Consider the following 16,319-nt stretch of genomic DNA (forward strand, 5'->3'; position numbering starts at 1 on the left):
ACGGCGATATCAGGAAACTTGGCACGTTGGAAGAATACTTGGCTAAAAATAGCTGGTAGGGAGAGAAAGCTTGAGGATTATCAGAATTTGAGTTCTCTACTAAATGCTTGGTTTTGCCTATGCTTGGTGAGACCCCTTTAACTCCTTTCATGCCAGGCTGGGAGAGATTCCAAGATAGGGCTGGGAGAGATTCCTGCCTGCAACCTTGGAGAAGCCGCTGCCAGTCTGTGAAGACAATACTGAGCTAGATGGACCAATGGTTATGGGATTTCTGGCAGGGAACACACATTCCAGTTTGTGGGAAAGGGAGGGGGCAGGTCAGCTGGGATCCACAGTCTTCGATACGAGGGAAATTGCCGTAGAAGATGATTAATTTTGCCAAGTTATTCCAGCTGGGAGGGAGCTTTTATTTCCTGATACTTTGCAGTCCCCTTTTGATTGCTGATGTTACGTGTAGGTTTCCTCAATTCTTCCACTGGCTTTCCAGTTTTTGGCACGTGCATCTGATTTGTTATGTTTCCCAAGAAATAAGAGTTACACAAGACTTGACAGATGTTTACCCGTTGTCAAGGCTGTGTATGCTGGGCTTCCAAAACATGAAATAATTTAAGACCTGCGCCAAAGCAGCGCCCACTCTGCAGCTCCCATTTTGGGAAGGGAGATCTGGAAATGGGGAGATTGAATTGGGACGGTTTGCTGGACACACAGGCTGCCATACAGCCCAGCGTTCCATTTGTGTTTGAATGGACCATGCACACACGTCACAGGAGCGCTCTTGCGCATGTGCACAGAATTTTGCAGTTATGTGGTGGACATCCATGGGAAAACATGATTGTCCAGCACGCAACCATGTCTGTGCAATTTTTGCATTTGCACATGAGGGTTTTTGTGTAGCTGCACGCATGTTTCATTACAATGCAAACAAAACATTTAGCTGTATCTCAGCTACATCTCATTAAATAATGACAAGAAGATGTGGTCTTAAAAATGGCATCAGTCATTGATCAGTCATGTGATACCTGATGACAGAGGTTCTCAAACCTGGGTCCCCAGATGCTGTTGGACTACAACTCCCATCTTCCCCAGCCACAAGGGCCTCCAACAACATCTTGCCTTATGAATGAGCTATAAACAAAACAAACCTCAACATAGGCTAAATTCACACAATCGCAAGGATCCTGGCTAAAAATCTAATTGGGATTAGTGAGTCCGGGGGAGCTGATTGTGTAAACCCAGAATTTCAGAGCAATCCTGGTCAAACCATTCCAGTTAACCAGCATCTAACCAGGATAGATAACCAGGATGGTTTCACACAATCAACTCCACACCTCTCACTAATCCTGGTTAACCTTTTAACCAGGATCCTTGTGGTTGTGTGAACCAGCTGTAGAAAACTAGCATCCCTGGGAAAAGGCTAGACTTGAAGGATGTGGCTGTAGCTCAGTGGAAGAGCATCTGCTTTGCTTGCAAAATGTCCCAAGTTCCGTCCCTGGAGACTCCTGCCTGCCTGAAACCTTAGAGAGCTGCTGCCAGTCAGTGTAGACAATCCTGAGCGAGATGGCCCAATGGCCTGACTCAGTGAGGCGCTTCACACGATGAATGTGAAGTGCCAGATGGGGTTTGTGCGGGGAGAGCGGGCTCACCCACGAGCCCAGTGATTCTCACGATTGCTTGAAACCATTTCGAGCAATCGTGAGAATAACTTCTGTAGAAGGCAGCTTCCTAGGTTTCAAACATCTAAATTTGTTTACAGCTTGTAGTTTTAAAAAAAAACACGTATCTCTGGACTTTTCTCTGGAGATGGGGTGGGGTCTGAATTTTGGCTTCCACACGAAAAAGTATGTGCACATTTCTAACAGCCGGAACGCATTAATATTTGGATGTGTTTGCTGTGGGTCAATTTGGGATGCTACCTTTGGGTTTTAAAATAAACACCAGCCCATACATGGGGGGAAGATGGAAGCAAAGCCAGGACAGAACTGGGGGGTTTTGTGGTGGGGATGTGACGGGGTGGAGTCTGGATAGAAATCTGGTCAGTTATTGGTAGTGGGGAGTTGTCAGAACCAGGGGTTTGCCACTTTCCCAGCCCCAGTGTTTGCTTGGCAGAGCACGAGCTTACTGGCTGGACAAACCTAGTTGGCAGCCCTAGGAACAGATGCCTTGGAGCGAGATACATATGTAGGGAATAAAAACACCAATTAAAATGTGACCTGGGGAGGATTTTCATGACCTCAGAGTGTTCTGATCTAGGAGTAAACATAAAGATAAGCTGCCGTTTTTAATGAATAAGGACTGATCTAAGACAAGGTTGAAGGAAGTAATTTACTTTTTCCTCTGTTACTCAGATTTTGTTTTTCTCTCTTCCTCTCCTTAACTGTGTTCTTGTTTTGTCCTCATCAGTTTTGCTTAAATGTTACATGTAATTGTAATGTTATGTTGGCAGTGGTATTAGATATCTGTAATATTTTTGTTTCTCTATTAGACAGTATTTCCTTTTCCCCCCTTTCTTGAGAAATTGAAAATGCAAGTTTAATAAAAAAAAATGTGTGACCTGTGAAACCAGGGTGTGTTTCTCCATTCACAATTAATGCCTTTTTTAAAAGGAAAAAAGTATTCCAGAAAGGATGAGAGGTTAATATAGGAATAGTAATACCCCTTGGTTTTCAATGGCTAGACTGCAGCCTAAACCTTGAGCAGGATCCTCAAGAGATGCCAGGATGCCTCCTTTGAAGATCAAAGGGGTGGGATGAATGGGGGGGTTATTGCTTTAAAAGCAGTTGATAAAGACACACATTTATTTGGGACTTGGGAGCGAGAACGGTGAATTGGAAAAGGCGGAGAGAGAGAAGAAAGGAGAGACAGCTCTGGCTGATAAGGTTGTTGGGCTGCAGCGTAGAGGTTCACTCTGTCTCTCAAAAGACCAATTAGGTGAGATATTTTTATTTATTTATTTATTTAAATTTATTTATTTATTTACCTCTACATTTTTATCCCGCCCTTCCTACCCAGGAGCTCGGAGTGGTGTATGTGGTTATTTTTATCCTCACAACCACCCTGTGAGGTAGGTTGGTTTCAGAGCTATGTGACTGACCAGTGAGTTTCATGGTTGGATGGGGATTCGAACTCAGGTCTTCTTGGTCCTAGTCCAGTACTCTAACCACTATGCTATGCTGTCTCTCTTATGCATATTCTCGTATCCATTGTATTGAACTTGTCCATGGTGGTGGGTGGGTGGGTAGCAGGGAGATAAAGATTAAATAACCAGGGTGGGAATGGGAGGCGTTTCCCACGCAACTATCAGTTTTAAAAGGTCAGAGGCAGTGTTCCCTGTAACAAGGTTTGTTGACTACAATTCCCATCACCCCTAGCTGCAGTGGTCATTGGCTGGGGATGATGGGAGTTGCAGTTAATAACATCTGACAATCCCTATTATAGGGAACACTGGTCAGAGCCAATCTCTCGGTTACAACCTAGCAACGCTGCTACGTACGTAGATAGTTCACATAAAGGTAAAATAATACATAAAAATGTAAAACGGCTGAGAGGCTCATCCTAATGCAAATCCTGCTTCCCCATTGCCAGTAGGTTCTGCAGTTTGCATTCTGCCCTGGCAAAGAAGAGACTGAGGTTTGTCATGTGTATTTCCAAGCGACACCTTTCCCCCACTTCATCATTGTGATGGGGAAATGAGAACGCAGGAGATTAGTGTAGGAGGCAGAGGAATCGGGGATTAGGGACTGAAATTTTAGCTCCTCTTCATTACTGCTTGGATCTTAGGCACACACTTACGAATATTGTCAAGCCAGATGCTGCTAAGAGCTTGGGATTAATGTCCTTGAACTAAAGACATTTTCTTTTGCATTTCACAATGAATGAGGGAAGTTCATTATCCAGCCCTTCTCTTGGGAGGTGTCGGTAAATACCAGTCTGAATGGGAGTTCATTTGGCCCTTTGTAGATCTGCCATTTTTACACTCTTGGAGTCTATATTGGGTAGAGTGCAGGATTCAGGCGCGGAGGGAGGTCAGTGGCAGCCCGGGCTCCTCCCGCGATCACCGCAGCCCCCTAGCCCCACCCCATGCATCAGCACATGATGTCAGATGCATGGAGTGGTTAGCCTCACCTCCCATCTGACGTTGGTCGTGGGCGGGGGGTGTTTGGGATAAGAGGCGTGGCCCCTGAGGGGCGTTGGCCCAGGTTCTTTGAACCCGTTCGCTCAATAGTGGTTCTGCCCCTGGTAGGATTCATATATGCATATCTCTGGGTTTCTCTGTCCTTGGTTACTGGACACTCATTGGTTGGTAGCTGAATTGTCTATGGATGGGGCCATAACTCAGTGGTGGAACATCTGCTTTGCATTTAGAAGGTCTGAGATCCAGTTCCTGGCAATCTCTCCAGGTAGGACTGGGAGAGACTCCTGCCTGAGTCCTTGGAGAGCTGCTGCTAGTCGGTGTAGACCAGGCCTGCTCAACTTTGGCCCTCCTGCAGAAGTTGGCCTACAATTCCCATAATTCCTGGCTATTGGCTGCTGTGGCTGAGAATTATGGGAGTTGTAGTCCAAAAACAGCTTGGGGGCCTAAGTTGAGCAGGCCTGGTATAGACAATACCGAGCTAGAAGGACCAAGGGTCTGACTCAGTAGAAGTCAGCTTCCTAGGGTCTATGTTGGAGACCCAACTTTATTGAAAAACGTTGCTTGGGAAGCAATACAAAACTTCAGCCTGGTGCATTTGATCGGTGGCTGCAAATTCGCATACATATCTATAGATTTGTATTAAAAATGTATACCTTGTGCGACCACCAATCTCATCACTGATGGCGAGGGAAAGCAGAAAGTGGTCTTCCTACAAGATCTTATGGGCTGGGCAGAGTGATGAGGGAAGAGGAGGTCCTTCAAGGAACTTGGTCCCAAGTCATTTAGGGCTTTATTGGTAATAACCAGCACCATGAGTTGTGCCCAAAAGTCTACTGATGCAGCTGGCGCAGTTTGTGTAATGTAATCTAAATATTTAGCTCCTGTTGCCATTTTTGCCACTACATTCTGTACCATTTGTAGTGTCCAAAGGCTCTTCAAGGGCAGCCCCACATAGAGTGTGTTAACAGTAGTCTAACTGAAAGAGGAAAAGGGCATGGATCACTGTGGCCAGGTCCTTTTTAGCCAGAAAACGATGCAGTTGGCACACCAGCAAAATCATATGCAAGTCACCTCTTGCTGCTGCAGTCAACATGTGCGAACAACACATGCACATGTGAACCAGACAAAAGAGTAGGCCAAAGACTAGGGGCTCTGGAAGAAACAGGAAGGAGCTGTCATTTGTTTCCAGAGGGATAGCTACATTTGTCTGTGGCAGAAGACGACAACCAAGGCCTAGTTCACCCAGCCTGTCGAATCTAGGTTTAATGTCGGTTAATGACATTTGTGTGATTGTGTGAACCCGTGTCAAAGCAGAAATTTCAGATTCATTTCAGGCCATAACCCAGATTCGCACCCACACAATCACACCAATGTTGGTAACTGACATTAACTGGTTTTGTGAATGGCAGTCCACAAAGGCTTCTGCTGCAATAAATTGGTTGATTTTAAGGTGCCACAAGATTCATGCTTGTAATTCGATTCGTGTCTTTCCTAGGCTTCAAGGGTGAAAGCGGAGACCCCGGCGTCCTGAAAGGGTGCCTCAGCCTCCGTTATTTCCTACAGGGTGTGGAAAACGAAACAAACCCCTCCCCAAATATTTCTAGTTTCCTACAGTGCTCTGTGAAGAGCCGCTGTCCCCTTCCTGCCCTATCAGGCAGGTGTGGAGCAATCTGGTCCTCATCTTGTCTGGTTGTCATCAGGCACTTCCTCTCTCCCGACCCAGCCGCCTGGGATTTTTTTCAGAGTGAAAAGAAACCAATAGGCCCTAGAAAGGAATGGTTGGGGGGAGCTGTTTGGTGTGTGACAAAACGGAGAAAATCCATTGTCTGCCATGACATCACCGCTTCCGGACCTGGCCCTTATCTCTGCCATCTGCCCAATCCCTCCTGCTTCCCGGTGACCCCTATGGCATGGCAAGAGCAGGGGGGTGCGGGGAAGCAAGGGTCAGTCGGGTTTTCATTTCATTCAAATGGTAGACAATGCCGAACGTGCTGACGGAGCAGTTCCTGCATGCAGTGGGACGCAAGTGGAGAATACTGAGTCCTGAGACCTGGGGGGAGTGGGGTGGGGCTCTGTCCTTGCCGCTTTGCTTGTGAGCTTCCAGGAGCACCCAGAGGGCCGCACAGAGTTCTAGACCAGATGGACCATTTTCCAGTCGGAGGCTGCTTTTTGCAGGCACTCCTGTGCCCCCCCCCCCGCCGCCCACCAATAAACTTCTTGTGGAGTTATTGCAGGGCAACTGTTCCCAGATGTGGTGGACTACAACTCCCAGCATCCCCAGCTGCAATGACCTTTGGGGTGATGGGAGTTGTCGTCCACAACATCTGGGGATCCCTGTTACTGGGAATTCGGCTCACGGCCTCTGTTTCTGTTTCGTGATGGCGGTTAATATTCAACAGTTGCCCTTGAATTTGTCAATCCCCCCTTCTGAAGCCATCTAAAATGATGGATTTGCCTCGATTCACTGCCATGCCACGTGGGCATGGCCTGGCAGATGATGCTGTGCTGCACTGGGCCGGATCCAATTGCAAGCGAAGGGGGACGTGCCGTGCCCCGGTGCCAGTCCTTGCAACGCTGCAGGACACTTGTCAGAGCCGGCGGTCACAAAAACGCGGATTGGCACGAGCGTCCTGCTCGACACGGTCTGGACACCTTCACTTGTAGCTCTCGCTCTTGTCAAAAGAGTCTCGTGCGGTACATGAGACACTGGCCAGAAGAGCAATGAGCCATAAATCAGATTTGTGGGTGATACGATCGCCCCGTCACGCCTTGGAGGCGTGAGGAATGGATGCCACTAAGGACTCAGAGATGCTTTAAATCCCTTTCCCTGGGCGTCTCCAGGGCAAGGTGGACCTTGTAGCGATTGTGCGTGTTTGAGAACGACTCGTGTGTAAAGTGACAGCAACACTGCGTGTGTCTAAGAGCAGGCGGCTGTGTGTTGAAGTCAGTTGCTGACTCAGACCAAGTCAACTCTGGTCTGTGTTGTGCTCTGCCTCCATCTCATTAATTCCTTTATGTTTGCTGGGTGCAAGCATAACAGGCCGGGCGAAGATGCCCTGGACAGAGCTGTGCGATCGTGTGGTTCTGCAAGCCCGTCTGGTGTGACAGTTGGAGTGTTAATCTAGGGCACAGGTCCCCAGCTGAGGCCCTCTCCAGCCGTGGCCCAGCTGTTGGCCTCCAACTCCCATCATGCCTGGCTCCTGGCCATGGGGACTGGGGATGGGGGCAGCTGTTTTTTGATTACTATCTACCCGCGTCATCATGGCCAGTAGCCAGGTATGATGGGGGTTGGAGGCCAACCTCTGCGGTTTGATTCTGGAAGATCTGGGCTGAGATCCCCACAAAGCTCACTGGGTGGAATAGAGCCAGTCACTGCCTCTCAGCTGGAGGACCCACCTCACAGGGTTGTTGTGAGGATAAAATGGGAGGGGAGAGCCATGTGTGGGGAATACCAATAGGACCGGCTTGACAGATTGTGCAGCACTCAGTTATGTACCTACGAGATCATCTCCTCCCTCATGCATGTGCCTGAGTTTGCCCAGGCCTTTCTGATGGCTAGGGTTTTTTAAAACTGGAACGTTCCTCTGCTGCTCTGGTTTATTCTCTTCCTGTCTGATGTATCCGATTGTTATTTTTATCCTCATATTTCACTGCATGCCGCTCTGAGAGCTTTGGCTGAAGAGTGGCAGATAAGTGCCAGTAATAAATAATGGATAAAACAAAGAGGATGGCACCAATTTATCACCGGAGCTTGTCACATGGCATTGCTGCAATAACAAAATGGCCTCGGTGGCAGTTTCCACATAAGGACGTCAAGGGGCCGGGAAAGGGTTCCGGAGGGATTTTCCCAGACTTGCTGCACGGGTTACTGCCAATGCCTTGGTTTTTTGCTGGGATTAGCGAGATGTGTTTTGTCTCAGAAAGGGGAAGAAAGCAAGGATGAAGGAAAAGAAGAGGAGGGAAGTAGATTCTCTCACGTGGCAGCTTAGACGTGGGTCTGGGGGCATGAAAGGGGTTCCGTCTTGTGTGTGGACTGGGTCCCAGGGTTTTGCTTCGAAGGTGCAGGGCCAGGATGGAAATCGACTCCCTGCATGGCCTCCTTGTATTCATTTATGTATGTTTTATTAATTAATTTATATCCTGCCCTTTTCCCATGCCCCAGAAATCAAGGTGGTGTAAATTGGCCTGGTTCACACAACTGTTCGAATCTAGGTTTAATGTGGGTTACTGACCATGGTGTGATAGTGTGAACCCACACCAAGGTGGGAATCTCCGATTCATCTTGGGCCATAAACCGCCTTGGTGTGGGTTCACACACTAATGTTGTCAACCCACATTAAACCTAGATTCGAACAAATGTGTGAACCAGTTCAATCATGCTAATGTTGATTACTGACTTTAAACCTAGATTCAAACAAGTGTGAACCAGATCATAGAGTTCTTCCCAGGTGGTCTCCTAGCCAGGCACTGACCGTATGCTGACAAGGTTGCAACGTCGTGTGCCACTGGTTCATGCCTATTTCAGACCACCATTTTTCTTTTCTAGTGGTAGTTTGAAAATAGATCCCACAAATCCAAAATCTCATCACATCTGTTCTAAGGCATGGAGAGAAGGCACACAAAGTCGCCACCTTGCTGGAGGCAAGAAGGGTTGAAACCGCAGTTAGTATGATCTGGGTTTGTTTTTCCTCAACTGTGGCTTGAAATAAACCACTGTTTCCAAGTTTGGATGTAATGTAGAACTGTAGTGTAGAACGCTTTCAAAATGAAAGAGAAGGAGAAACACTCTCCTTTTAATACATGTAAAAGATGAAGGAAGGGGAGCCCGTGACTCACAGAGACTCATTCTCGGGAAGGAAACTATAGTTTCCCATCACGTCCGAACCAGAGCACAGACTGTTACAGACTGAGCGAGTGAGACTGAAGGCCTTGCTCCAGTCAACTAAGCATAGCACAAATACATAGATTCACACCACAGGCATTAACACTGCCAGATAGCCACGGGTATGGGCAAGCAAATGGCAGCGGCAGCTGGCCGGCCAGCGGGGAAAGAGCAGCGGCGAATGGCCACTGCCACCAGGCAGAGAAAGTGGCGGGCGGGCGGGCGAGAAAACTCCGGTGGCATGTACTCCCTCTCCGGCTGGCCCGGCCGCCGGGAGAAGCGATGGGGAAGAGACTGCCCGGCCACTGGGGAAAGCAGCGGGGAGAAATGGGGGGGGGAACGAAATGGGGTGGGGTGGGAATACAAAATGGGGCTGGGGCAGAGAACGAAAGATGGGGGTAGAGACAGGGAGGGGTGCAGATGCTCTGCTCCAGGTCAGCTAGTTTATAATAAAACTAGCTGGGTCGGGCATACAGCATCTGCAGCTCTAGTTTGCCGAAGCTGTTTTCTCCCCCCACCCCACTCGCCTGTCTGCCGACCTCCAGCGCTGATTTTCCTGGCCCGCAAGCCACCCACCCGTCCTCCGGCCATCTTGGCCTGCCACCTCCTTCCGTCCACCCGCTGGGCGCCTCCCGCCGGCTGCCTGCCACTTGCTCCCCGTGGCCCGCTTGCCTGCCCGCCTCCTGCTCCCGGCAGCCACCTCTTGTCCGCCACTGGCTTCCATAGTTGTTTTCTTCCCTGTGGCTATCTGGGCAGCTGCTTGCGAATTCTCGCGAGAGCTGCCACGCATGGGATTAGCCACCAATATGCCTTAGAGAAATAAATATATCGATTGTATCAATAAAATTCCTTCTGCAAATTTGAAGCTTTAATTTCTCTTAAGTCATCCTGTAAAACTCTCTCTGGTTTATATGGCACAGTGCTTCCAATTATGTTTTTAAGATTAAACATTAAGGTTTTGATAGGCTCATATTACTTTTTCATGGGAGAGAGGGAGAGAGAGAGAGAGAGGAGAGAACATTGCCTGGGAGGGCTTCACCGCATGGCCTCTGGATGGGTAGTGACTTTGGATCCTTGCTGTTTCTTAACCGGGTCTTGTTTATTTTCCTAGGTTATAGAATCCTGGCTGTAGAACTGACTTCTACCAACATGCATCCTGTGGTGCAGGAATTTCAGCGTAAGTGTGGTGGGCCCAAGCAAGAGTAAGGGGTGGGTGGGAAACGTCCTGTCTTTCATCCAGATATTGGCCAGAGATGGGCCTGCTTAACTTCAGAGATGACCTGTGCCAGGTATCATCAAGCCAGCATATAGGCTGTTGGATTTTTGCAGAAAACCAAATCCTTTGTTTTGGATAGAACTCTGTCTCCAGCAGGGCTCCTGTGCTTTTTACCGGCAGGACTGAATTGCAACCAGTTGCTGTTTTTACGCGTGGCCACCCAATTAAAGAATTTTTTGCCAATTAATCGTATGAGTTTTAATTGATTTACTCATTGATCTGTCAATTAAATTTGCAGATGGTTAAAAACAATTGTTCTGAGGCAAGAAACAGACTCTCTTGATTTCTTGAGTCTCTCATAGCCGTATCATTGTAGAGGCATTCCTTCTACAATGGGAATGCCTCTACAATGATCAAAGATCATTCTTTCAAAATGGTGCTTGTCATGGGTTCAAAGGAGGGCAGCCAAGATGGCTCAGGGTTCTGGAAACAAAGTCTTATGAGGAATGGTTGAAGGAGCTGGGTATGTTTAGCCTACAGAAGAGAAGAGTCAGGGGAGATATGCTAGCCATCTTCAAATATCTGATGGACTGCTACACAGGAGCGGGCTGGACCTCTTAAGATTCCTTCTGATTCAAAAACTCGATGCTTTCTAATGAATTCTGCCTGCAGTTTTTAACATGTTTTCCTGAATCAGGGCAACTTTCTTGATTGATGAAAAGCTTTGCACAGATTCATCTAACAGATCGGTTGATCCGATGTGGCAGCCCCCTGTTATCATTACCCTTCTGGCCCTGGCAAGACGAGTGTGTTCCAGGATTCTGGCCACCTCTCCCTGCCAGCTGCCTTTGGGTGGGGCAGTTCCGGAGGCGCCCTGCCCTGCCGAAGAAGCGGGGAGTGGGTGGGCTGCAAATTCTCCGTGGCCAGTGCCCAAGAGACCCCTGCTGCCCTGTCATCACTTAGTGAACAGTGGCCTCATCTCCACCTTGCGCCTGGGCCAGGCTTGCAGGGAGTCCTTGCAAAGAAGCCCGTTCTGTTTGTAGAGGCGGTGTGTCCTTTCCTCCCAGCACTCGTGATCGGCTTGTTTTCCCATCGGCTGGCCTGAGTCCATCCTCTCCCTTACAGCAGCTTCTGGAGCTGCCCCAGCCAGCCGAGCGGATACCAGGATGTTCGGGGGCGGGGAGGGGGGCAAGATAACAAGGCACCAAATCCTGCCTTGCCCAATGACCCGAGGGGGTCAGCCCCCTTTCGAAACTGACCTTGCAAGCTGTGGAAGTGGCGCCGTGAGTGGGGAGGAGGGAAATAGACTAGCCTAACTGCCCTACCCAACCATGCAGCTCTACCTGATGAATCGCCAGCCTGCAGGCAGTGTGGCTCTCCTTAACACTGGGGGGGGGGGCGGGGAGCAGACGGGAAGGAGGGGGAGCTGGCCCCCTCAGGGCTCCGTAGGACAAGCCGTTTCTGCTTCTCTCCCCATGCCTCTTGAAAGTGTTGCGAGGAGGGTGTGAAGAAAGGCTCTCCTTGCCAAGCCTGCAGATCCCTCCCAAAGCTGCTCCAGTGATCGTAGGGTCTGCCCCAACATGCCTCATGAAAAGGATGTTTCCCCTTGCGGATGTCCTTTGGCAGCCTGCAGTTGTGCTCCCGCACTACACACACCCCCGCTTCTTCCTGTTGCAGGCGCTGAGCTCTCCTGCCTTATTGCCACCACCAACACAGCCCACCCCAGGATCGAGTGGAAGAAGATCGGAAAGGAAACCAGCTATGTGTTTTACGGCGGCAAGATGCAAGGTAGGAACCCTTTGCAAGCCTGGCTTTCTCCCCTGGGGTTGCTTGGAGCCTGAATAAGGTGGTCAAGTCGTGTCTCCATAAGCTGCAGCAGAAGTGGGCAGATCAGGATCTCCTGGTGGATCTCTGAGTGATTTGCAGTAGATCAGCGGGATATTTTTTTGACTCCTAGTAGTTTAACAATAATGACTAAGACTGAAAGGTAAGAGCAAAACATTCTCTGCCGTGGCCTGCCTCACACCTATCACTTCTGTCTCTGCCTCAGTGTTCCTCAGCTGTAAAATAGGAGTATCTCTGGGCATGTGGGAAATGTCTTTCCCCCTGCAAGCTGGTCTTGTGGTAGCAAGCATGAACTGTCCCCTTTGCTAAGCAGGGTCTGCCCTGGTTTGCAGTTGAATGGGAGACTTGATGTGTGAGCCCTGGAAGATATTCCCCTTAGGGGGTGAGGCCGCTCTGGGAAGATCATCGGCAAGCTTGCATGCAGAAGGTTCCCAGTTCCCTCCCTGGCAGCATCTCCAAGATCAGGTTGAGAAAGACTCCTGCCTGCAACCTTGGAGGAGCCGCTGCCAGCCTGGGTAGACACCACTGAGCGAGATGGACCACTGGTCTGACTCAGCATAAGGCAGATTCCTATGCCCTCCAAGCATCTGGGCTAAGAGGACAATGCGATCAATGGAAGCCTGGAGGGTCGCAGAGGATTTCCCACGGCCAAGGCATCTCCAAGGCGCTCCCCTGCCACCCTTTCTTTCTTTCTGTCTCCCTCCAGGGACTTGGGTAAACCGTGCCCAACTCCACAGCAGGACGTCACTGATCATCTTCAACGTGACCCGCGAGGACAAGGGCATCTATCGGTGTGAAGTGGTGGCCCCCGAAGACCAAAACATCGGAGCGGAGATCAACATCAACCTGACTGTTCACGGTACTGTCATCGGCATCTTCCTGTTGTACGGGGGCAGCCAATTTGGCTGCCTTTTCCCGAATGTCACTGGGCCCCTGGGAACTGAAGGCCAATTCACACATGAAGCAGCCTTGGACTGAGCCAATGGCCCATGTAGCCCAGTACTGTTCACTCGGAAGGACAGTAGAACGTCAAGGTCCCAAGCCGGGTCCTCCTGAGTTCTGCACCTGGAGATGCCAGGGTGTCGGGATGTGTGGCAACAGTGTCTGCCTCGCCCACCCCCTTTCCTCCTTGGAGGCCTCCAGTGGTGGAGGGGAGGGGGTTCTATGCTGATGCGGGTGCGTTTCGTGTGGCTGCTGATCTATATCAGGGACGGTGTGCCTTCCTTGGAACAGAGATTCCCAAATGTGTTGACAACTTGTAGCTGAGGATTATGGGAGCTGTAGTCAGCAACACCTGGGAATCCCTGATACCAGCCATCTACTGCCCACCCTCTCTCCCCCTGAGCCTCTTCCACCTGCTGGAAGAAGTCATTTCCATCAAGCAGGAGCCACAGGCTGGAACTGCAGACCTGAGTTTATCATGTGGCTGGTCTGATTGCACACAACTCCAAGCCAAGTCTGCAGCTTTTTTTTTTTTTTTTTGCCCTTTGCTTGCTGCACTGCTGCCTTCTCTTGGGCTCACGCAGCCAGCAAGGCATTGCCTGTACATCTTGGAGCATGCATGGGAGTGGCACCACCTCCCACTTCGAACGTGACTTGTGGCACACTGGCAACACAAAGTTGGCCGTCACTGATCCACTCCATGGAGCTCCACAGGATACTAAAGCTCCTAGAGCTTCTCTGAGTTTGGACCAGGGGCCAATGGTCCCGCAGCATTCACTGACGTGGTGGGCATCTCCTTCCCCAACAGTGAAGCCTGTGGCGCCCAGGTGCCGAGTGCCCCAGTCCGTGCCGGTGGGCAAATCAGCCACCCTCTACTGCCAGGAGAAGGAGGGCTTCCCAGAGCCAACGTACACCTGGTACCGCAACAGTGAACCTTTGCCGATGGACTCCAAATCCAGCCCCAAGTTCCAGAATTCCTCCTTCACCATCAACACAAAAACAGGCACGCTGGTGAGTTTAATGTGGCAGGGAAGGAGCAGGCGTGTGGGTGGGTTGCGTCTCTTTGGGCAGCATCTTGAAATCGATGGACTATCTCTCCTAGCTATAGTTCTGTGGACTCCTCCATACATTCGTGGAGCTGAGAGATCTCGATGGGCGCGCGTACATGCTTCCATTGGATGCAAAGTGTGCACAGCAAGAGGGAGCAACAGCAGCCATCTCCTCCATCTTTTCCTCCACCATTTTTCCCTCCAGTAGTACTTCTGTGTGTGCTAAATATAGGCATGAGTCAAAGGAAAGGAGGTGCATCTGCCCTTCTTTTCCTAGGCCCTGGTTGCCACTTCCTGCATGTACACTTTTAAAGGAGAGGGCAGCTCTCTGCCAGCAAAGGCTTGGTTGCTGGTTTGGCCGTGGACCGCAAACCTCGTGCAGCAAGGGAACATTTCCATTATTCATCTCCTCTCCGAATGGCTGACTCGCCCGGTCATGGCTGGGGCTTGCTGGATTCCATCTTCTGCTGGCTGGAGAAGCATCCTGCTGTCGCCGTAGATCAGCGGCGTGTTCTGCAAATGCCCGGTCATCCGTGAGGCTTCTTAGATTTGCCTTCTCAGCTCACAACCTCTTCATTCACTCTTAGGTCAGGGCTTCTCCAATTTGGGTCCCCTGTGGACTACAACTCCCATCATCCCTAGCCACAGTGGCATCCTTGTGATTCCTTTTGCCCCTGCATTCTGAACGGGTGCAATTCCAGGAGAGCTGCCCTGAAATGCTCTGACTACCCTCATAAGAAAGCAGCTCCTGGATCAGGCCAAAGTTGCATGTAGTTCAGCATCCCACCTGCCAGCGTGGTGTAGTGGTTAGAGCGCTGGACTAGGACCGGGAAGACCCGAGTTCAAATCCCCATTCAGGCATGACACTTGCTGGGTGACTCTGCGCCAGTCACTTCTCTCTCAGCCTAACCTACTTCACAGGGTTGTTGTGAGGAGAAACCTAAGTATGTAGTACACCGCTCTGGGTTCCTTGGAGGCAGAGTGGGATATAAAATGTAAAAAATAAAATAAAATAAATAAATCCCCAAAGTGGCCAACCAGAAGCCTTCAAGAAACCCACAAGCTGGGAACAGAAGGCAACAACCCTCCACTGTTGTTACCTGCCCCGTCCGCAGCAATTAGTATTCAAGGGTACACTGCCTCTGAACATGGAGGTTCCACTTAGTTATCACGGCTAGTAGCTGTGGATAGACCAATCCTGAATGTCTCTAATCCCTGCTTAAAGCCACCCCTACACCCTGTGGCAGCAAATTCCATCTGTTATTTTTTTATATTCCTGTTTTTGAGCAAAGCATTAAATGCTTCTACAATTCTCCACACAGGCCTTCAGTGAGGTGCAGAAGGGAGATACGGGCCGTTACCACTGCATCGCGTCGAACAACGTTGGCTCTGCCCAGTGTGAGGAGCAGGAGATGGAAGTCTGTGAGTGACCAGATCAGATATTTCATTTCAGTCTTAAGCCAGCAAAGTAACCCACACAAAATAACAAGCACTAGAATACATCAGAATGTTGCCTTGAATCCCCGCTGGTGTGTTTCCCAGACTATGGGGAATAGCAGCGATATAGGAAAGATGCTGAAAGGCCTCATCTCATACTGTGCAGGAGATGGCAATGGTAAACCCCTCCTGTATTCTACCCAAAGAAAACCACAGGGCTCTGTGGGCACCAGGAGTTTAAATCAACTTGACGGCACACTTTACTTTTAGAATACATCGGAGCACCTTTACATTACCAAAGATATAATCTGTCTAAGACTGTACAAGCAGAAGGTTAAATGGCGGCTAGCGTCACCTTTTGCCGAATGCAGCATGCTGCGGCACAGAATTTGGCAACATTAAAGGTGGTACCTGAACTTTTATCAGAGAGAAGATAGGCAACATAAAACTCATCATATCATCCTGGCAAATTAATGAAACATGGAGCGATAAAAGAATGGCGTAACTCACGATCAAAGGTCTGACTCAGTATATGGCAGCTTCCTATGTTCCTATTAGTATTAGTTTTAGTATTAAACTAAAAATATGATACAAATCTGATTTAAAATATATAAAATACAAACATAAAAACTATACACGGGTAAAAACACACAAAAGCAGAAATAAAACAATCATGTAAAGGCCTGGATAAAAAGCCAAGATTGATTCATAAGGACAAGTGCATTTTCCAAATGGAATCTCCTTAAAGCTATTTATTTATTTAGCACATTTTAATACTGCCCCATATGTACATCTCTGGGATCTCCCCTCCCAGAA

At 49.3% G+C, this 16,319-nt stretch overlaps 1 protein-coding gene across 1 annotated transcript in view; it reads left to right on the plus strand.

Moving 5' to 3' along the window:
* JAM3 (junctional adhesion molecule 3) overlaps positions 1–16,319 on the plus strand; it is a 37,588-nt gene that overhangs the window by 13,959 nt on the left and 7,310 nt on the right. The window contains exons 2-6 of the mRNA XM_053269933.1: positions 10,126–10,191; positions 11,908–12,018; positions 12,782–12,934; positions 13,826–14,028; positions 15,389–15,488. Of these exons, the coding sequence (XP_053125908.1) occupies positions 10,126–10,191; positions 11,908–12,018; positions 12,782–12,934; positions 13,826–14,028; positions 15,389–15,488 (633 nt within the window). The remainder of the gene's footprint in view (positions 1–10,125; positions 10,192–11,907; positions 12,019–12,781; positions 12,935–13,825; positions 14,029–15,388; positions 15,489–16,319) is intronic.

The sequence above is a fragment of the Hemicordylus capensis genome, chromosome 8, assembly GCF_027244095.1.
Source record: "Hemicordylus capensis ecotype Gifberg chromosome 8, rHemCap1.1.pri, whole genome shotgun sequence".
NCBI classification, from domain to species: domain Eukaryota; kingdom Metazoa; phylum Chordata; class Lepidosauria; order Squamata; family Cordylidae; genus Hemicordylus; species Hemicordylus capensis.